The sequence below is a fragment of the Oncorhynchus masou genome, chromosome 15 (genome assembly GCF_036934945.1).
Source record: "Oncorhynchus masou masou isolate Uvic2021 chromosome 15, UVic_Omas_1.1, whole genome shotgun sequence".
In the NCBI taxonomy this organism is placed as follows: domain Eukaryota; kingdom Metazoa; phylum Chordata; class Actinopteri; order Salmoniformes; family Salmonidae; genus Oncorhynchus; species Oncorhynchus masou.
Window position 1 is genome coordinate 74,849,442 of NC_088226.1, and position 24,339 is coordinate 74,873,780.

Consider the following 24,339-nt stretch of genomic DNA (forward strand, 5'->3'; position numbering starts at 1 on the left):
GCTGGAGACTACAACCGTCACTCATTCTGCTGGAGACTGGAGAGAACACACACAGACAGCACCATGAAACAACTGGTCATATTTGGGGCTTTAGTTTTTGCTCCATTCTACATGGTTCACAGCGAAGTACCAGGTAAGATCAATCATTTAGTATGTCTGTGTGCATATACGTCAGTCACCGTCTTGTCAGTATCAGTTAGGTTCTGTTCTGTTTGTACATCTGAAATAGACTTTAATGAATCAGTTGTCTGCTAAAGGGGTCTTAAAACTGTTCTCTTACCTCTTCATTGTAGCATCAGACGTTAGTTTTGAGTTTTACTCCTCTTCCATTTGAAATAAGGGAGGGCCTTTGTTTCCCTTCACGTCCAGTTGAGTTTGGGCGGGAGAGCAATTTGATTCAGTATAAAAAAAACATGAAATATTTTACACATTATTTATGAATTTAATCAATGAATTAAGTTACTCATGTGCTATTTTCAATATGTTACCCATTGTAATATTCTGCAGTTAGGGAAACACTGTATGGAACTGAGAGTACAAAGGTTCTCATTCAAATCGTTTATGATCCCTGAGAGTATCACTCTGACAACATGGCGGTTTCACTGACAGGTGAAGGTTTCACTGACAGTTGAAGGTTTCACTTTAGATCAAGACCTAATAAGACAGACCTTTTGGGCCCTCACCAGTTGGTCTCTCACCAGTTGGGCCCTCACCAGTTGGGCCCTCACCAGTTGGTCTCTCACCAGTTGGGCCCTCACCAGTTGGTCTCTCACCAGTTGGTCTCTCACTAGTTGGGCCCTCACCAGTTGGTCTCTCACCAGTTGGTCTCTCACCAGTTGGGCCCTCACCAGTTGGGCCCTCACCAGTTGGGCCCTCACCAGTTGGGCCCTCACCAGTTGTTCTCTCACCAGTTGGTCTCTCACCAGTTGGGCCCTCACCAGTTGGGCCCTCACCAGTTGGTATCTCATCAGTTGGGCCCTCACCAGTTGTTCCCTCACCAGTTGGGCTCTCACCAGCTGGGCCCTCACCAGTTTGCATCCCTGAATAATACAGACAGACTAGCTTGTCTTAGACATACAGTATAGCCACAATGTTTTGTTGCGTATAAGACAAGCTATACGACATTAGTCCTGATCTGTTTTTAGGAGACTGCTTTTCAGTCATAGCAGTAGCATGGGGAGCAGGAACTGCAACACCACTGCAGTGCTGCTCTGGTCCTAAACCTAGTGTTATGGTGTCTGTAACCTAGTGCCACGGTTTACATCTGAGAGTCTGCGATGAAAGGTGGTGGCTCTGATGAAAGGAGGTGGTTTGTTTTGGAAGTCGTTGTCCTGCAGTTAAGGAGTGAGTGTTTACAGAAAATGCTACTTCATGTATTTGAGATGTTTTATGACCCTATAAGGCTTCTGTTGTGGTGCCTGGCAGATCCAAACACTGCACATTTTGTATGGAAGGCATGCAACAATTACATCAGTACAGGACATCACTGTCAAACAGATACTATAAGAACAATCATTGTAATAATAGCGATATATTGAGCAATAGGAGTATATTCCAAGAATGGCCTCAAAAACCTCAATCTAGCCAAGCCTGGGAACCCAGCTAATTGTTACAGACCTTAAAGGACAACTCCGCCATTTTGAACATTTAGGTTGTTATTATGATGTATTTAGTGATGTCATGTTGTTCTATTTACATTTCTGTTGACCAGTTGGAAAACGCTTCTCTGTGACGTTTTCAAGTAGGCTCCCAGAGATGATGAATGCAAGTAGGAGCCCAGAGATGACTAATGCAAGTAGGCTCCCAGAGATGACTAATGCAAGTAGAAGCCCAGAGATGACTAATGCCAGTACGATCCCATGGATGACTAGTGCAAGTAGGATCCCAGAGATGACTAATGCAAGTAGGATCCCAGAGATGACTAATGCAAGTAGCATCCCAGAGATGACTAATGCAAGTACGATCCCATGGATGACTAGTGCAAGTAGGATCCCAGAGATGACTAATGCAAGTAGGATCCCAGAGATGACTAATGCAAGTAGCATCCCAGAGATGACTAATGCAAGTACGATCCCATGGATGACTAGTGCAAGTAGAATCCCAGAGATGACTAATGCAAGTAGGATCCCAGAGATGACTAATGCAAGTAGCATCCCAGAGATGACTAATGCAAGTAGATTCGCAGAGATGACTAATGCACGTAGGATCCCAGAGATGACTAATGCATGTAGGAGCCCAGAGATGACTAATGCAAGTAGATTCGCAGAGATGACTAATGCACGTAGGATCCCAGAGATGACTAATGCATGTAGGAGCCCAGAGATGACTAATGCAAGTAGGATCCCAGAGATGACTAATGCAAGTAGTAGCCCAGAGATGACTAATGCAAGTAGAATCCCAGAGATGACGAATGCAAGTAAGATCCCAGAGATGTCTAATGCAAGTAGCATCCCAGAGATGACTAATGCAAGTAGGATCCCAGAGATGACTAACGCAAGTAGGATCCCAGAGATGACTAATGAAGTAGGCTCCCAGAGATGACTAATGCAAGTAGAATAGCAGAGATGACTAATGCAAGTAGGTTCCCAGAGATGACTAATGCAAGTAGGAGCCCAGAGATGACTAATGCAAATAGGAGCCCAGAGATGACTAATAGCTAGTGGATGACGAGGGGAGGGTTGGACTGTGGCTAGTGGATGAGGAGGGGAGGGTTGTGGCTAGTGGATGAGGAGGGAGGATTGGACTTTGACTAGTGGATGAGGAAGGGAGGGTTGGACTGTGGCTGGTGGATAAGGAGGGGAGGGTTGGACTGTGGCTAGTGGATAAGGAGGGAAGGGGTGGACTATGGCTAGTGGATGAAGAGGGGAAGGTTGACTGTGACTAGTGGATTAGGGGGGAGGGTTGGACTGTGGCTAGTGGATAAGGATGGGAGGGCTGGACTGTGGCTAGTGGATGAGGAGGGGAGGGTTGGACTGTGGCTAGTGGATGAGGATTGGAGGGTTGGACTGTGGCTAGTGGATGAGGAGGGGAGGGCTGGAAAAGCTTTTGACCGCATAGAATGTTTGAAGTTTTACAGAGGATGAATATTGGACCTAAGTATGTTGGTCTGATTAGATTGCTGTACAAATGTCCAGTATCTCAGATCTTGACTAATGAAAACATTTCCTCACAGTTTTCCCTATCACGTGGCACAAGACAGGGTTGTCCCGCTAGTCCTCTCCTTTTTTCTTTGGCTATAGAGCCACTGGCAGAAGCTTTTAGATCTCATCTCATCCAATCATAGTGTTCGTATCGGTGGGCGTGAACGTCTTGTCTCGCTATATGCCGAAGACATTTTGCTTTACCTCACTAAACCAGAAATGTCACTCCGGGCATTAGTTCACATCCTGAAAGAATATGGGACCTTTTCAGGATATAAAATACACCTATTGAAGAGTATAATTATGCCTTTTAACAGGGGAGCTATGCAGAACCTGATCTTAGACCAGCCATTTTCTTGGAGACCTCAGAAAATGACATATCTTGGATTGCAAATTCCTTCTGAAATTGAACTATCAACTGAACTATACTCTACTTCTCAAAAAGGTTGGGGTAGAATTGGATAGATGGCAGGAGTATTGCTGAGTGATGACATTGGCTGCGTTTCAAACTCATGAAAGACACACCCTCATCCACTTACCCTCGCCTTATGCCCCTTAAAGGCACCCACAACAGTTCCATGACGACTCACAGCACAACCGTGGGATGAACGAGTGACACATTTCCGGTCCCGGGCCTAATGACGCCACTGGTTCTGGGCCTAATGATGCCACTGGTTCTGGTCCTAATGATGCCACTGGTCCCGGGCCTAATGACGCCACTGGTTCTGGGCCTAATGACGCTACTGGTTCAGGGCCTAATGATGCCACTGGTCCCGGGCCTAATGACGCCACTGGTTCCGGGCCTAATGATGCCACTGGTCCCAGGCCTAATGACGCCACTGGTCCCGGGCCTAACGATGCCACTGGTTCTGGGCCTAATGACGCCACTGGTCCCGGGCCTAATGATGCCACTAGTTCCGGGCCTAATGATGCCACTGGTTCCGGGTCTAATGATGCCACTGGTCCCGGGCCTAATGACGCCACTGGTTCCGGGCCTAATGATGCCACTGGTTCCGGGCCTAATGATGCCACTGGTTCCGGGCCTAATGACGCCACTGGTCCCGGGCCTAATGATGCCACTGGTTCTGGGCCTAATGATGCCAATCGCCAACAGCATTCTCGTCTTCTAACACCCATCCCCTCTCCTCTCCCCTCCCTCCCTCCCTCCCTCCCTCCCTCCCTCCCTCCCTCCCTCCCTCCCTCCCTCCCTCCCTCCCTCCCTCCCTCCCTCCCTCCTCTCCTCTCCTCTCCTCTCCTCTCCCTCTCCTCTCCCTCCCTCCCTCCCTCCCTCCCCCTCTCCCTCCCTCCCTCCCTCCCTCCCTCCCTCCCTCCCCTCCCTCTCCCTCTCCTCTCTCCTCTCCTCTCCTCTCCCTCTCCCCTCCCTCCCTCCCTCCCTCCCTCCCTCCCTCCCTCCCTCCCTCCCTCCTCTCCTCTCCCTCCCCTCCCTCCCTCCCCCCCCTCCCTCCCTCCCTCCCTCCCTCCCTCCCTCCCTCTCCTCTCTCCTCTCCTCCTCTCCTCTCCCTCCCTCCCCTCCCTCCCTCCCTCCCTCCCTCCCTCCTCTCCTCTCCCCTCCCTCCCTCCCCCCCTCCCTCCCTCCCTCCCTCCCTCCCTCCCTCCCTCCCTCCCTCCCTCCCTCCCTCCCTCCCTCCCTCCCTCCCTCCCCCTCCTCTCCTCTCCCTCTCCCCTCCCTCCCTCCCTCCCTCCCTCCCTCCCTCCCTCCCTCCCTCCCTCTCTCTCTCTCTCTCTCCTCTCCTCTCCTCTCCCTCTCCTCTCCCCTCCCTCCCTCCCTCCCTCCCTCCCTCCCTCCCTCCTCTCCTCCTCCCTCTCCTCTCCTCTCCTCTCCACAGAACACTGTTTACTACCACAGGACGTGGGTACAGCTCCAGCCTCAACAGCAGAGGACTTCCAGATCATGCTGTATTATGATGCAGCTAAAGACCTGTGCTACCCCTTCAAGTACCTGGGGGAGGGCGGCAACGCGAACCGCTTCACCCTGGAGAGGCTCTGTATGAGGAACTGTTCTGCCAAGGCAGAGGAGATTTATCCCGTGGACGGTGAGATAGCACACATTTAATCATTAATATAGGTAGTATACCAGAACCAGTCCAGTCCCTGTCCTCTAATATAGGTAGAATACCAGAACCAGTCCCTGTCCTCTAATATAGGTAGTATACCAGAACCAGTCCCTGTCCTCTAATATAGGTAGTATACCAGAACCAGTCCCTGTCCTCTAATATAGGTAGAATACCAGAACCAGTCCCTGTCCTCTAATATAGGTAGTATACCAGAACCAGTCCCTGTCCTCTAATATAGGTAGAATACCAGAACCAGTCCCTGTCCTCTAATATAGGTAGTATACCAGAACCAGTCCCTGTCCTCTAATATAGGTAGTATACCAGAACCAGTCCCTGTCCTCTAATATAGGTAGTATACCAGAACCAGTCCCTGTCCTCTAATATAGGTAGTATACCAGAACCAGTCCCTGTCCTCTAATATAGGTAGTATACCAGAACCAGACCCTGTCCTCTAATATAGGTAGTATACCAGAACCAGACCCTGTCCTCTAATATAGGTAGTATACCAGAACCAGACCCTGTCCTCTAATATAGGTAGTATACCAGAACCAGACCCTGTCCTCTAATATAGGTAGTATACCAGAACCAGTCCAGTCCCTGTCCTCTAATATAGGTAGTATACCAGAACCAGTCCCTGTCCTCTAATATAGGTAGTATACCAGAACCAGTCCAGTCCCTGTCCTCTAATATAGGTAGTATACCAGAACCAGTCCCTGTCCTCTAATATAGGTAGTATACCAGAACCAGTCCCTGTCCTCTAATATAGGTAGTATACCAGAACCAGACCCTGTCCTCTAATATAGGTAGTATACCAGAACCAGTCCCTGTCCTCTAATATAGGTAGTATACCAGAACCAGTCCAGTCCCTGTCCTCTAATATAGGTAGTATACCAGAACCAGTCCCTGTCCTCTAATATAGGTAGTATACCAGAACCAGTCCCTGTCCTCTAATATAGGTAGTATACCAGAACCAGACCCTGTCCTCTAATATAGGTAGTATACCAGAACCAGACCCTGTCCTCTAATATAGGTAGTATACCAGAACCAGACCCTGTCCTCTAATATAGGTAGTATACCAGAACCAGTCCCTGTCCTCTAATATAGGTAGTATACCAGAACCAGACCCTGTCCTCTAATATAGGTAGTATACCAGAACCAGACCCTGTCCTCTAATATAGGTAGTATACCAGAACCAGACCCTGTCCTCTAATATAGGTAGTATACCAGAACCAGACCCTGTCCTCTAATATAGGTAGTATACCAGAACCAGTCCAGTCCCTGTCCTCTAATATAGGTAGAATACCAGAACCAGTCCCTGTCCTCTAATATAGGTAGTATACCAGAACCAGTCCCTGTCTTCTAATATAGGTAGTATACCAGAACCAGACCCTGTCCTCTAATATAGGTAGTATACCAGAACCAGACCCTGTCCTCTAATATAGGTAGTATACCAGAACCAGACCCTGTCCTCTAATATAGGTAGTATACCAGAACCAGACCCTGTCCTCTAATATAGGTAGTATACCAGAACCAGTCCAGTCCCTGTCCTCTAATATAGGTAGAATACCAGAACCAGTCCCTGTCCTCTAATATAGGTAGTATACCAGAACCAGACCCTGTCCTCTAATATAGGTAGTATACCAGAACCAGACCCTGTCCTCTAATATAGGTAGTATACCAGAACCAGACCCTGTCCTCTAATATAGGTAGTATACCAGAACCAGACCCTGTCCTCTAATATAGGTAGTATACCAGAACCAGTCCCTGTCCTCTAATATAGGTAGTATACCAGAACCAGTCCAGTCCCTGTCCTTTAATATAGAACCTGTCCAGACCTTGGTGTTCTGTACATTTATTGTACACATTCAGCACAGTCAATCCTATTGGTAGATACAGACATAGTAGGTGGATACAGTGTTCTGTTCATGAAATCCTATTGGTAGATACAGACATAGTAGGTGGATACAGTGTTCTGTTCATGAAATCCTATTGGTAGATACAGACAGAGTAGGTGGATACAGTGTTCTGTTCATGAAATCCTATTGGTAGATACAGACATAGTAGGTGGATACAGTGTTCTGTTCATGAAATCCTATTGGTAGATACAGACAGAGTAGGTGGATACAGTGTTCTGTTCATGAAATCCTATTGGTAGATACAGACATAGTAGGTGGATACAGTGTTCTGTTCATGAAATCCTATTGGTAGATACAGACATAGTAGGTGGACACAGTGTTCTGTTCATGAAATCCTATTGGTAGATACAGACATAGTAGGTGGACACAGTGTTCTGTTCTTTAAATCCTATTGGTAGATACAGACATAGTAGGTGGATACAGTGTTCTGTTCATGAAATCCTATTGGTAGATACAGACGTAGTAGGTGGATACAGTGTTCTGTTCTTTAAATCCTATTGGTAGATACAGACGTAGTAGGTGGACACAGTGTTCTGTTCTTTAAATCCTATTGGTAGATACAGACATAGTAGGTGGATACAGTGTTCTGTTCATGAAATCCTATTGGTAGATACAGACATAGTAGGTGGACACAGTGTTCTGTTCATGAAATCCTATTGGTAGATACAGACGTAGTAGGTGGACACAGTGTTCTGTTCTTTAAATCCTATTGGTAGATACAGACATAGTAGGTGGATACAGTGTTCTGTTCATGAAATCCTATTGGTAGATACAGACATAGTAGGTGGATACAGTGTTCTGTTCATGAAATCCTATTGGTAGATACAGACATAGTAGGTGGATACAGTGTTCTGTTCATGAAATCCTATTGGTAGGTTGGATGGTTGTTAGATACAGACATAGTAGGTGGATACAGTGTTCTGTTCATGAAATCCTATTGGTAGATACAGACATAGTAGGTGGATACAGTGTTCTGTTCATGAAATCCTATTGGTAGATACAGACATAGTAGGTGGATACAGTGTTCTGTTCATGAAATCCTATTGGTAGATACAGACATAGTAGGTGGACACAGTGTTCTGTTCATGAAATCCTATTGGTAGGTTGGATGGTTGGTAGATACTCATAATGCCCAATATAGTATAACCCATTTAAGACCCCACACTTGTAGTGTGTAATGTCTGTCAAGACAGTCTACTGTGCAATTTCTTGTGGCATGGCCATGAACAATGACTTATTTTGGCATGGCCATGAACAAGGACTTTGGAGTAACAGTTTTACAGAGGAAGAGGTTTTTATTGCCCCTGCTCTGACTATATTGGGTAGTGGGTGAGTGTTTGTGTAAGAGAGAGAGAGAGAGAGAGAGAGAGAGAGAGAGAGAGAGAGAGAGAGAGGGAGAGATAGAGAGAGAGAGATTTTTTACTGTCATCTAGTGTTGGGTTTCTTGAGGTTTACCATCTAAATGTGAGGCAAAGGTCATCCATAGTGTCTGAAATGAAAAGAGTAACTCATTCAAAACCTACTGCTGATTTCAGGGTTTACACCAGGACTCCCCAATATGCTTCCCACCGTCTACATTTATTTGGCCCCTACGTTTTCTGAGCAAATGTAATGTTAAGGACTATCAAATCCCCAAGAAATTCCCGAGGATTCAGAAACATAAAAAGAGAGGCGTATGTGATCGTATCCCAATGTAATCAATGTTTGAAATGATTCTGTTATTGTCCAAAACTATGTCTGTTCGGGATTCTTGAGGTCAATCTGCAGTGTACAAATGATTTATAACTGTGTTCTGGCCCCCGGCCATCTCCTCAAGGTAAATTGGCCTAAGGCTGAATTTAGTTGACGATCCCTGGCTTACAGTATCTAAGCACTAACGCAACTGTGTACTCGTGTGCAGCAGGACATTTATCGTCGTTGCAATGCGCCACCATGTGGCAAAACATAGTAACAACACCCAGAACAATGCCATGCGAGGACAACTTTGTTCATGGGTTGAACCTACACTGGAATCAGTGTGTTTTTTGTGTGTGATTAATGCTTTGTCTCTCTCCCTACCCCAACCCCTGTCCTTCCCCAGAGTCTAAAGCCTGCCACTTCAAGAAGAATCTGGGTGAATGCTTTGGCACCTACCTGCGTTATTTCTACGACCCCATCCATGAGAAGTGTAAGAAGTTTCACTGGACTGGCTGTGTGGGGAACGGGAACAGGTTCATCGACCATCAGGCCTGCAACACCACCTGTGCTGGGATTCATGGTGAGATGACATGACATGACATGACATGACATAAGATGGCATAATATGAAATAATATGGCATAGCATGACATAAGATTGCACAATTTGACCCAACGTGACAAAAATTACATCACATAACACTTAAAAAAACATAGCAAAAACAAATGCATTGTGAATCATGAAATATCCTAATTTAGAGGCTCTACAAATATTTTTGGAGTTTTCAATGCCACATGACACTGAAAAAACACATGAATGTAATGTTGAATAATTAACTGATACTATATTTATAATAATCTGACAGAATAACCTGACATATTAATCTGATGTTTTGTCATCAGATGAAGGTAATGAGGATGAGGAGGATGAGCCCGATACTCCTATTGGTGAGTAGAGATACAGGTCTATATACTCCTATTGGTGAGTAGAGATACAGGTCTATATTCTCCTATTGGTGAGTAGAGATACAGGTCTATATACTCCTATTGGTGAGTAGAGATGCAGGTCTATATACTCCTATTGGTGAGTAGAGATACAGGTCTATATTCTCCTATTGGTGGGTAGAGATACAGGTCTATATACTCCTATTGGTGAGTAGAGATACAGGTCTATATACACTCCTATTGGTGAGTAGAGATACAGGTCTATATACTCCTATTGGTGAGTAGAGATACAGGTCTATATACTCCTATTGGTGAGTAGAGATACAGGTCTATATACTCCTATTGGTGAGTAGAGATACAGGTCTATATACTCCTATTGGTGAGTAGAGATACAGGTCTATATACTCCTATTGGTGAGTAGAGATACAGGTCTATATACTCCTATTGGTGGGTAGAGATACAGGTCTATATACACTCCTATTGGTGAGTAGAGATACAGGTCCATATAATCCTATTGGTGAGTAGAGAAACAGGTCTATATACACTCCTATTGGTAAGTAGAGATACAGGTCTATATAATCCTATTGGTGAGTAGAGATACAGGTCTATATACACTCCTATTGGTGAGTAGAGATACAGGTCTATATACTCCTATTGGTGAGTAGAGATACAGGTCTATATACTCCTATTGGTGAGTAGAGATACAGGTCTATATACTCCTATTGGTGGGTAGAGATACAGGTCTATATACACTCCTATTGGTGAGTAGAGATACAGGTCCATATAATCCTATTGGTGAGTAGAGATACAGGTCTATATACACTCCTATTGGTAAGTAGAGATACAGGTCTATATAATCCTATTGGTGAGTAGAGTTTCAGGTCTATATACACTCCTATTGGTGAGTAGAGATACAGGTCTATATAATCCTATTGGTGGGTAGAGATACAGGTCTATATACTCCTATTGGTGAGTAGAGATACAGGTCTATATACTCCTATTGGTGAGTAGAGATACAGGTCTATATACTCCTATTGGTGAGTAGAGATACAGGTCTATATACTCCTATTGGTGAGTAGAGATACAGGTCTATATACTCCTATTGGTGAGTAGAGATACAGGTCTATATACACTCCTATTGGTGAGTAGAGATACAGGTCTATATACTCCTATTGGTGGGTAGAGATACTGGTCTATATACTCCTATTGGTGAGTAGAGATACAGGTCTATATACTCCTATTGTTGAGTAGAGATACAGGTCTATATACTCCTATTGGTGAGTAGAGATACAGGTCTATATACTCCTATTGGTGGGTAGAGATACAGGTCTATATACTCCTATTGGTGGGTAGAGATACAGGTCTATACACTCCTATTGGTGAGTAGAGATACAGGTCTATATACTCCTATTGGTGAGTAGAGATACAGGTCTATATACTCCTATTGGTGAGTAGAGATACAGGTCTATATACTCCTATTGGTGAGTAGAGATACAGGTCTATATACTCCTATTGGTGGGTAGAGATACAGGTCTATATACTCCTATTGGTGAGTAGAGATACAGGTCTATATACTCCTATTGGTGGGTAGAGATACAGGTCTATATACTCCTATTGGTGGGTAGAGATACAGGTCTATATACTCCTATTGGTGAGTAGAGATACAGGTCTATATACTCCTATTGGTGAGTAGAGATACAGGTCTATATACTCCTATTGGTGGGTAGAGATACAGGTCTATATACTCCTATTGGTGAGTAGAGATACAGGTCTATATACTCCTATTGGTGAGTAGAGAGATTCACTACATGACCAAAAGTATGTGGACACCTGCTTGTGAAACATCTCATTCCAAAATCATGGGCATTAATATGGTTGGTCCCCCCTTTGCTGCTATAACAGCCTCTACTCTTCTGGGAAGGCTTTCCACTAGATGTTTGAACAGCCTCCACTCTTCTGGGAAGGCTTTCCACTAGATGTTGGAACATTGCTGCTATAACAGCCTCTACTCTTCTGGGAAGGCTTTCCACTAGATGTTGGAACACTGCTGCTATAACAGCCTCCACTCTTCTAGGAAGGCTTTCCACTAGATGTTGGAACATTGCTGCTATAACAGCCTCCACTCTTCTGGGAAGGCTTTCCACTAGATGTAGGAACATTGCTGCTATAACAGCCTCCACTCTTCTGGGAAGGCCTTCCACTAGATGTTGGAACATTGCTGCTGTAACAGCCTCCACTCTTCTGGGAAGGCTTTCCACTAGATGTTGGAACACTGCTGCTATAACAGCCTCCACTCTTCTGGGAAGGCTTTCCACTAGATGTTGGAACACTGCTGCTATAACAGCCTCCACTCTTCTGGGAAGGCTTTCCACTAGATGTAGGAACATTGCTGCTATAACAGCCTCCACTCTTCTGGGAAGGCTTTCCACTAGATGTAGGAACATTGCTGCTGTAACAGCCTCCACTCTTCTGGGAAGGCTTTCCACTAGATGTAGGAACATTGCTGCTATAACAGCCTCCACTCTTCTGGGAAGGCTTTCCACTAGATGTAGGAACATTGTTGCTGTAACAGCCTCCACTCTTCTGGGAAGGCTTTCTACTAGATGTTGGAACATTGCTGCTATAATAGCCTCCACTCTTCTGGGAAGGCTTTCTACTAGATGTTGGAACATTGCTGTGGAGACTTGCTTCCATTCAGCCACAAAAGCATTAGTGCGGTCGGGCACTGATGTAGGGCCGATTAGGCCTGGCTTGCAGGTGGCGTTCCAATTCATCCCAAAGGGTGTTCTTTGGGGTTGAAGTCAGGGCTCTGTACAGGCCAGTCAAGTTCTTCCACACCAATCTCAACAAACCATTTCTGTATGGACCTCGCTTTGTGCTTGGGGGCATTGTTATACTGAAACAGGCAAGGTCCTTCCCCAAACTGTTGCAACAAAGTTGAAAGCACAGAACTGTCTTGAATGTCATTGTATGCTGTTGCGTTAAGATTTCCCTTCACTGGAACTAAGGGGCCCGAACCATGAAAAACAGCCGCACACAATTTTCCTCCTCCACCAAACTTTACCGTTGGCACTATGCATTGGGGCAGGTAGCGTTCTCCTGGCATCCGCCAAACCCAGATTTGTCCGTCAGACTGCTAGAAGGTGAAGCGTGATTCATAACTCCAGAGAAGGTGTTTCCACTGTTCCAGAGTCCAATGGCGGCAAGCTTTACACCACTCCAGCCAACGCTTGGCATTGCGCATGGTGACCTTTGACTTGTGTGTGGCTGCTCGGCCATGGAAACCCATTTCAGGAAGCTCCCGACAAACAGTTCTTGTGCTGATGTTGTTTCCAGAGGTAGTTTGGAACTCAGTGGTGAGTGTTGCAACCGAGGACAGACGTGCTTCAGCACTCGATGGTTCTGTTAGCTTGTGTGGCCTACCACTTCACGGCTGAGCCGTTGTTGCTCCAAGACGTTTCCACTTCACAATAACAGCACTTACAGTTGACCAGGGCAGCGTTAGCAGGACAAACTGACTTGTTGGAAAGGTGGCATCCTATGACAGTGCCATGTTGAAAGACACTGAGCTCTTGTGATAAAGTACTGTACAGTACACTGTTAATCATTACTGGTGATATAGTACATTATAGTAGAGTGTTCAGTCTTTGTTGATACAGTGCAGTACACTGTGTTATTCAATTTTATACACCGGTCAGCAACGGCTGAGGCTGAAATAGCCAAATCCACTAATTTGAAGGGGTGTCCACATACTTTTGTCTATATGGTGTAGGTCTATTCAACAGTTTTGATCTTTTATTAATTAGTTAACTTATGTTGTTGTCATTCTGCTTCCTGCAGCCCTGATTCTGGGGGTGGTGTTGGGGATCACGGGAGGAATAATTATTGGAGTTGTTATTTTCCTGGTGATACAGAGCAAGTAAGTACACTGTTCATTATTCTCTGATACAGTACACTGTTCATTATTCTCTGATACAGTACACTGTTCATTATTCTCTGATACAGTACACTGTTCATTATTCTCTGATACAGTACACTGTTCATTATTCTCTGATACAGTACACTGTTCATTATTCTCTGATATAGTACAGTACACTGTTCATTATTCTCTGATACAGTACAGTACACTGTTCATTATTCTCTGATACAGTACACTGTTCATTATTCTCTGATATAGTACAGTACATTGTTCATTATTCTCTGATACAGTACACTGTTCATTATTCTCTGATATAGTACAGTACATTGTTCATTATTCTCTGATACAGTACACTGTTCATTATTCTCTGATACAGTACACTGTTCATTATTCTCTGATATAGTACAGTACACTGTTCATTATTCTCTGATACAGTACAGTACACTGTTCATTATTCTCTGATATAGTACACTGTTCATTATTCTCTGATACAGTACACTGTTCATTATTCTCTGATACAGTACAGTACACTGTTCATTATTCTCTGATACAGTACACTGTTCATTATTCTCTGATATAGTACAGTACATTGTTCATTATTCTCTGATACAGTACACTGTTCATTATTCTCTGATATAGTACAGTACATTGTTCATTATTCTCTGATACAGTACACTGTTCATTATTCTCTGATACAGTACAGTACATTGTTCATTATTCTCTGATACAGTACACTGTTCATTATTCTCTGTTACAGTACAGTACACTGTTCATTATTCTCTGATACAGTACACTGTTCATTATTCTCTGATACAGTACACTGTTCATTATTCTCTGATACAGTACACTGTTCATTATTCTCTGATATAGTACACTGTTCATTATTCTCTGATATAGTACAGTACACTGTTCATTATTCTCTGATATAGTACAGTACACTGTTCATTATTCTCTGATACAGTACAGTACACTGTTCATTATTCTCTGATACAGTACACTGTTCATTATTCTCTGATACAGTACACTGTTCATTATTCTCTGATATAGTACACTGTTCATTATTCTCTGATACAGTACAGTACACTGTTCATTATTCTCTGATACAGTACACTGTTCATTATTCTCTGATACAGTACACTGTTCATTATTCTCTGATATAGTACACTGTTCATTATTCTCTGATACAGTACACTGTTCATTATTCTCTGATACAGTACACTGTTCATTATTCTCTGATATAGTACAGTACACTGTTCATTATTCTCTGATACAGTACACTGTTCATTATTCTCTGATACAGTACACTGTTCATTATTCTCTGATACAGTACACTGTTCATTATTCTCTGATATAGTACAGTACACTGTTCATTATTCTCTGATACAGTACACTGTTCATTATTCTCTGATACAGTACACTGTTCATTATTCTCTGATACAGTACAGTACACTGTTCATTATTCTCTGATACAGTACACTGTTCATTATTCTCTGATATAGTACACTGTTCATTATTCTCTGATATAGTACACTGTTCATTATTCTCTGATATAGTACAGTACACTGTTCATTATTCTCTGATATAGTACAGTACACTGTTCATTATTCTCTGATACAGTACAGTACACTGTTCATTATTCTCTGATACAGTACACTGTTCATTATTCTCTGATACAGTACACTGTTCATTATTCTCTGATACAGTACAGTACACTGTTCATTATTCTCTGATACAGTACACTGTTCATTATTCTCTGATACAGTACACTGTTCATTATTCTCTGATACAGTACACTGTTCATTATTCTCTGATACAGTACACTGTTCATTATTCTCTGATACAGTACACTGTTCATTATTCTCTGATACAGTACATTACACTGTTCATTATTCTCTGATACAGTACACTGTTCATTATTCTCTGATATAGTACAGTACACTGTTCATTATTCTCTGATATAGTACAGTACACTGTTCATTATTCTCTGATACAGTACAGTACACTGTTCATTATTCTCTGATATAGTACACTGTTCATTATTCTCTGATACAGTACAGTACACTGTTCATTATTCTCTGATACAGTACACTGTTCATTATTCTCTGATATAGTACAGTACACTGTTCATTATTCTCTGATATAGTACACTGTTCATTATTCTCTGATACAGTACAGTACACTGTTCATTATTCTCTGATATAGTACACTGTTCATTATTCTCTGATACAGTACAGTACACTGTTCATTATTCTCTGATACAGTACACTGTTCATTATTCTCTGATATAGTACAGTACACTGTTCATTATTCTCTGATACAGTACACTGTTCATTATTCTCTGATATAGTACAGTACACTGTTCATTATTCTCTGATACAGTACAGTACACTGTTCATTATTCTCTGATATAGTACACTGTTCATTATTCTCTGATACAGTACATTGTTCATTATTCTCTGATATAGTACACTGTTCATTTTTCTCTGATACAGTACATTGTTCATTATTCTCTGATACAGTACACTGTTCATTATTCTCTGATACAGTACAGTACACTGTTCATTATTCTCTGATATAGTACACTGTTCATTATTCTCTGATACAGTACATTGTTCATTATTCTCTGATACAGTACACTGTTCATTATTCTCTGATACAGTACATTGTTCATTATTCTCTGATACAGTACAGTACACTGTTCATTATTCTCTGATACAGTACACTGTTCATTATTCTCTGATACAGTACACTGTTCATTATTCTCTGATACAGTACACTGTTCATTATTCTCTGATACAGTACACTGTTCATTATTCTCTGATACAGTACACTGTTCATTATTCTCTGATACAGTACAGTACACTGTTCATTATTCTCTGATACAGTACACTGTTCATTATTCTCTGATACAGTACACTGTTCATTATTCTCTGATATAGTACACTGTTCATTATTCTCTGATACAGTACACTGTTCATTATTCTCTGATACAGTACACTGTTCATTATTCTCTGATACAGTACAGTACACTGTTCATTATTCTCTGACACAGTACAGTACACTGTTCATTATTCTCTGATACAGTACACTGTTCATTATTCTCTGATACAGTACACTGTTCATTATTCTCTGATACAGTACAGTACACTGTTCATTATTCTCTGATACAGTACACTGTTCATTATTCTCTGATATAGTACAGTACACTGTTCATTATTCTCTGATACAGTACACTGTTCATTATTCTCTGATACAGTACAGTACACTGTTCATTATTCTCTGATACAGTACAGTACACTGTTCATTATTCTCTGATACAGTACACTGTTCATTATTCTCTGATACAGTACACTGTTCATTATTCTCTGATATAGTACAGTACACTGTTCATTATTCTCTGATACAGTACAGTACACTGTTCATTATTCCCTGATACAGTACACTGTTCATTATTCTCTGATACAGTACACTGTTCATTATTCTCTGATATAGTACAGTACACTGTTCATTATTCTCTGATACAGTACAGTACACTGTTCATTATTCTCTGATACAGTACACTGTTCATTATTCTCTGATACAGTACACTGTTCATTATTCTCTGATACAGTACACTGTTCATTATTCTCTGATACAGTACAGTACACTGTTCATTATTCCCTGATACAGTACACTGTTCATTATTCTCTGATACAGTACACTGTTCATTATTCTCTGATATAGTACAGTACACTGTTCATTATTCTCTGATACAGTACAGTACACTGTTCATTATTCTCTGATATAGTACACTGTTCATTATTCTCTGATACAGTACATTGTTCATTATTCTCTGATACAGTACATTGTTCATTATTCTCTGATACAGTACAGTACACTGTTCATTATTCTCTGATATAGTACACTGTTCATTATTCTCTGATACAGTACATTGTTCATTATTCTCTGATACAGTACACTGTTCATTATTCTCTGATACAGTACAGTACACTGTTCATTATTCTCTGATATAGTACACTGTTCATTATTCTCTGATACAGTACATTGTTCATTATTCTCTGATACAGTACACTGTTCATTATTCTCTGATACAGTACATTGTTCATTATTCTCTGATACAGTACAGTACACTGTTCATTATTCTCTGATACAGTACACTGTTCATTATTCTCTGATACAGTACACTGTTCATTATTCTCTGATACAGTACAGTACACTGTTCATTATTCTCTGATACAGTACACTGTTCATTATTCTCTGATACAGTACACTGTTCATTATTCTCTGATACAGTACAGTACACTGTTCATTATTCTCTGATACAGTACACTGTTCATTATTCTCTGATACAGTACACTGTTCATTATTCTCTGATACAGTACAGTACACTGTTCATTATTCTCTGATACAGTACACTGTTCATTATTCTCTGATATAGTACACTGTTCATTATTCTCTGATACAGTACACTGTTCATTATTCTCTGATACAGTACACTGTTCATTATTCTCTGATACAGTACAGTACACTGTTCATTATTCTCTGATACAGTACAGTACACTGTTCATTATTCTCTGATACAGTACACTGTTCATTATTCTCTGATACAGTACACTGTTCATTATTCTCTGATACAGTACAGTACACTGTTCATTATTCTCTGATACAGTACACTGTTCATTATTCTCTGATATAGTACAGTACACTGTTCATTATTCTCTGATACAGTACACTGTTCATTATTCTCTGATACAGTACAGTACACTGTTCATTATTCTCTGATACAGTACAGTACACTGTTCATTATTCTCTGATACAGTACACTGTTCATTATTCTCTGATACAGTACACTGTTCATTATTCTCTGATATAGTACAGTACACTGTTCATTATTCTCTGATACAGTACAGTACACTGTTCATTATTCCCTGATACAGTACACTGTTCATTATTCTCTGATACAGTACACTGTTCATTATTCTCTGATATAGTACAGTACACTGTTCATTATTCTCTGATACAGTACAGTACACTGTTCATTATTCTCTGATACAGTACACTGTTCATTATTCTCTGATACAGTACACTGTTCATTATTCTCTGATACAGTACACTGTTCATTATTCTCTGATACAGTACACTGTTCATTATTCTCTGATACAGTACAGTACACTGTTCATTATTCTCTGATACAGTACACTGTTCATTATTCTCTGATACAGTACACTGTTCATTATTCTCTGATACAGTACAGTACACTGTTCATTATTCTCTGATACAGTACACTGTTCATTATTCTCTGATATAGTACAGTACACTGTTCATTATTCTCTGATACAGTACAGTACACTGTTCATTATTCTCTGATACAGTACAGTACACTGTTCATTATTCTCTGATACAGTACACTGTTCATTATTCTCTGATACAGTACACTATTCATTATTCTCTGATACAGTACAGTACACTGTTCATTATTCTCTGATACAGTACACTGTTCATTATTCTCTGATACTGTACACTGTTCATTATTCTCTGATACAGTACACTGTTCATTATTCTCTGATATAGTACAGTACACTGTTCATTATTCTCTGGTACAGTACAGTACACTGTTCATTATTCTCTGATACAGTACACTGTTCATTATTCTCTGATACAGTACAGTACACTGTTCATTATTCTCTGATACAGTACAGTACACTGTTCATTATTCTCTGATATAGTACAGTACATTGTTCATTATTCTCTGATACAGTACACTGTTCATTATTCTCTGATACAGTACACTGTTCATTATTCTCTGATATAGTACAGTACACTGTTCATTATTCTCTGATATAGTACAGTACATTGTTCATTATTCTCTGATACAGTACAGTACACTGTTCATTATTCTCTGATACAGTACACTGTTCATTATTCTCTGATACAGTACAGTACACTGTTCATTATTCTCTGGTACAGTACACTGTTCATTATTCTCTGATACAGTACAGTACACTGTTCATTATTCTCTGATACAGTACACTGTTCATTATTCTCTGATATAGTACAGTACACTGTTCATTATTCTCTGATACAGTACAGTACACTGTTCATTATTCTCTGATACAGTACACTGTTCATTATTCTCTGATACAGCACACTGTTCATTATTCTCTGATACAGTACACTGTTCATTATTCTCTGATACGGTACAGTACACTGTTCATTATTCTCTGATACAGTACAGTACACTGTTCATTATTCTCTGATACAGTACACTGTTCATTATTCTCTGATACAGTACACTGTTCATTATTCTCTGATATAGTACAGTACACTGTTCATTATTCTCTGATATAGTACAGTACATTGTTCATTATTCTCTGATACAGTACACTGTTCATTATTCTCTGATACAGTACACTGTTCATTATTCTCTGATACAGTACAGTACACTGTTCATTATTATCTGATACAGTACACTGTTCATTATTATCTGATATAGTACAGTACACTGTTCATTATTCTCTGATATAGTACAGTACACTGTTCATTATTCTCTGATATAGTACACTGTTCATTATTCTCTGATATAGTACACTGTTCATTATTCTCTGATACAGTACACTGTTCATTATTCTCTGATATAGTACAGTACACTGTTCATTATTCTCTGATACAGTACAGTACACTGTTCATTATTCTCTGATACAGTACACTGTTCATTATTCTCTGATACAGTACACTGTTCATTATTCTCTGATACAGTACAGTACACTGTTCATTATTCTCTGATACAGTACACTGTTCATTATTCTCTGATACAGTACAGTACACTGTTCATTATTATCTGATACAGTACACTGTTCATTATTATCTGATATAGTACAGTACACTGTTCATTATTCTCTGATATAGTACAGTACACTGTTCATTATTCTCTGATATAGTACACTGTTCATTATTCTCTGATATAGTACACTGTTCATTATTCTCTGATACAGTACACTGTTCATTATTCTCTGATATAGTACAGTACACTGTTCATTATTCTCTGATATAGTACAGTACACTGTTCATTATTCTCTGATATAGTACAGTACACTGTTCATTATTCTCTGATACAGTACAGTACACTGTTCATTATTCTCTGATACAGTACACTGTTCATTATTCTCTGATATAGTACAGTACACTGTTCATTATTATCTGATACAGTACAGTACACTGTTCATTATTATCTGATACAGTACACTGTTCATTATTATCAGATATAGTACAGTACACTGTTCATTATTCTCTGATACAGTACACTGTTCATTATTCTCTGATATAGTACAGTACACTGTTCATTATTATCTGATACAGTACACTGTTCATTATTCTCTGATATAGTACAGTACACTGTTCATTATTCTCTGATACAGTACAGTACACTGTTCATTATTATCTGATACAGTACACTGTTCATTATTCTCTGATATAGTACAGTACACTGTTCATTATTCTCTGATACAGTACAGTACACTGTTCATCGGGGCGGCAGTGTAGCCTAGTGGTTAGAGCGTTGGACTAGTAACCGGAAGGTTGCAAGTTCAAACCCCCGAGCTGACAAGGTACAAATCTGTCGTTCTGCCCCTGAACAGGCAGTTAACCCACTGTTCCTAGGCTGTCATTGAAAATAAGAATTTGTTCTTAACTGACTTGCCTAGTAAAAGAAAGGTAAAATAAAAATAAATTATTCTCTGATATAGTACAGTACACTGTTCATTATTCTCTTTAATTAAAAATAGAATTAAAATTAAAATAATTGTTACAGAATGATTCTTTGTTGTAATTTGTCTTAATTATACTACAAATAACTAACTGCTCTTTTATATCAAATATCAGTAAGAATCACAAACGTGCACCAAAGAATGTGAAAGAAGCCAAGATGGAGACACCACTGCAACAGGAGCCAATTGAGATGGCATAGAGAAGAGAACACAGAAATGACTGGAAACACCATAGAAATGAGAATGACTAGAGCGCATGATCCCATTCAAGTCCACTTTCCATTTTAAGTGTACCCATGCCAGTCATTGTATTTCTAGGGGAAACACCAGGCAGGGCCCTCACCTGAATGGCCCCTCTCAGGTTGATTTAATAGAGGAATGTAGATCTACAACTAACAACCCTACAATGTAATGTCATGTTCCCATCATGTGTTGTTATCAGATTATTCACAAATCCTTGTTCCTGGGTTGGAGGAGTGGACAATGAGAGAGTCGTATGGTATCTGCCTTCTCCTTCACTAATGCAGGCCAGGCTATTTTCCTCATGGTTATGTTTAAAATGACTCTCAATTATCTTACAACATGTATAAGGCTTTCTGCACTCACTCATCTTTTACAATATGACATCTGTGTTTATTTCAGGTATATTTGGTAGCTGCTCACATCACCTCCACGGGCCACTATTGTTTATTAATTTGATTACGGCATTGTGTGCTTTTACTGAACTCCTCAGTGGGCCAACAGGGTTCTTCTGATATTCCCATAGTTCTTCATGTGGAATGTGTGTTTTATTTTACTTGCTTCGTTCTGTTTATGTTTGGTCTGTATCAACATTCACATTGGTTTTGTTCCAACTACTGTATGTAACATTATTGTAAGGCATGATGTGAGAATGAACCAAAACACTGTTTAAAAATATATATATTATGGGACAGGTTTTACGCACAGAAATAGAATGAATAGAACTGTCATCCCCATTCAAGTAAATTGTGCCATTATGGGACTGAGATGATGTCATCCTCCTGGACTGGCAGCCATTTTGAGTGTACCCATAAGGAGCAAAGCAGGAAGTAAAAGCAGGAAGTTAAAAAAAGCAGGAAGTAAATAAAAGCAGCGAGTCAATATGTGCTGTGATGTTGTTGTTGTGAAATTCCATATACATTTTGAAGGATACATATTCAAATGTGTTACAAAAATAAATTAACACAGATAAACACAAACATGAAAGATGTGCATAACTTAAAGGGGAATGGAGCTGTGTTCAAATACCGAATACTCATACTAACTGCACTAACCATACTATTTGTGATGTAAATGTAGTATGCTTATTGTTCATAGTATGGATACTCATAGCTGTCAAAGATTGTGTGACACCTTCATATGATGGTATTCCAGTGAAATTTAACCATTACAAAGGATCAGAAGTCGAGATGATTTACTACATTTTAACCCTCTTATTAAAAAAACAGAAGAAGCTAAATCAATGGCTACAGAGGGACTTATCTTTAAAAGGTAGAGTCCTAATAACCAAGGCTGAAGGTATCTCTAGACTAACATATGGCGCTCAATCTTTATATCTTGAGAGTAAAATTAGCAAGGAGATAGACCAGATGCTTTTCAACTTTCTGTGGAGAAACTGTACCCATTACATTGGGAAAACTGTTGTAATGAACACTGTGGGCTGAATTTTCTGGACTGTACTACTTTAAAAAATACTTTTAAGATCAATTGGATAAAACAATGCCTAAGAAGACCCACTTCTATCTGGAGTTTTATTCCTCGTCATGTCTTCTCTACTTTTGGTGGCCTTAACTTCATGTTGTTTTGCAATTATAATATTGACAAAATTCCAGTGAAACTTTCTACTTTTCATCGGCAGGTTTTCTTGTCATGGTCCTTAATTTATAAACACAATTTTTCTCCACACAGATATTATATATGGAATAATCGGGATATATTGTAACAAAAATACTTTGTTTTTAGAATATTGGTTCTGAAATAATATCCTATTGGTGAGCGAACTGGTAAATGCAGAGGGTCTTTTACTCAGTTATAAAGAATTCTTATCACTTTACAAGGTCCCTGTAACACCTAAAGATGTTGTAATAGTTTTAGATGCCATTCCCTCAGGTGTTGCTCTGTTATTCAGGAACATGTCAAGACCCTCAGAGCCGACCTTCTATTGACCCTGTTGACTCATCTGTAGGAAAGATTTGTTCCTCTTTTGGTCCATTCAACAACAGAGCGATACGAACCTTGTTTCAGCAGGATGTTGTGTCTATACCTTATGTCATGCCTTATTGGAATGGATTTATTGATAATATCTGTTGGGGAAAAAGTTTGGATGTTGCCACACACATACCTACTTGTTAACAAAATTAAGGAAGTTTCCTTTAAAATGGTTTGTAAATTATTATCCTGCCAACCACTATATGAAGAAGTTTAAGGAAAACATCTACACAAATTGCTCCTTTTGTAATGACCACCCAGAAACAGTGTTGCATCTTTTTTGGCATTGTATGCCTGTAAGAAAACTGTGGCAAGACATCAGTAGGTTTATAATTGAACACATTTATGAAGATTTTACACTATTGTGGAGAGATGTCCTGATTGGATTCTTTACATACGATAGAAATAAGCGGAAACATTTTTATGTAATTAATTTCAGTATTCTTTTGGCCAAATTTCATATACACAAATGTAAATTTACAATAAAAAACAAAACAAATTTTCTTACCCTACATAAAGAAATTGAACTGTATTTTAAAACAGTTAAATACTCTACTAACAAAAAAAGCTGTTAGAATTATAAGTGTATGTATGTCCCTTAAGGTCCTTGTGTAATTGTCCTTGTATAATTGATATTGTACCCCCTAGCTCGATTGTCCATTGTTTATAATCTATAT

The 24,339-nt window shown here is 40.2% G+C and overlaps 1 protein-coding gene across 1 annotated transcript; it reads left to right on the forward strand.

Moving 5' to 3' along the window:
• si:dkeyp-73b11.8 (BPTI/Kunitz domain-containing protein) lies at nucleotides 1–23,186 on the forward strand. The gene is made up of 6 exons (XM_064990235.1): nucleotides 1–133; nucleotides 4,988–5,194; nucleotides 9,212–9,388; nucleotides 9,710–9,754; nucleotides 13,592–13,670; nucleotides 21,549–23,186. The coding sequence occupies exons 1-6, from the start codon at nucleotides 64–66 to the stop codon at nucleotides 21,631–21,633; spliced, it is 663 nt and encodes a 220-aa protein (XP_064846307.1). The 5' UTR covers nucleotides 1–63; the 3' UTR covers nucleotides 21,634–23,186.
• Nucleotides 23,187–24,339: the final 1,153 nt, after the last annotated feature.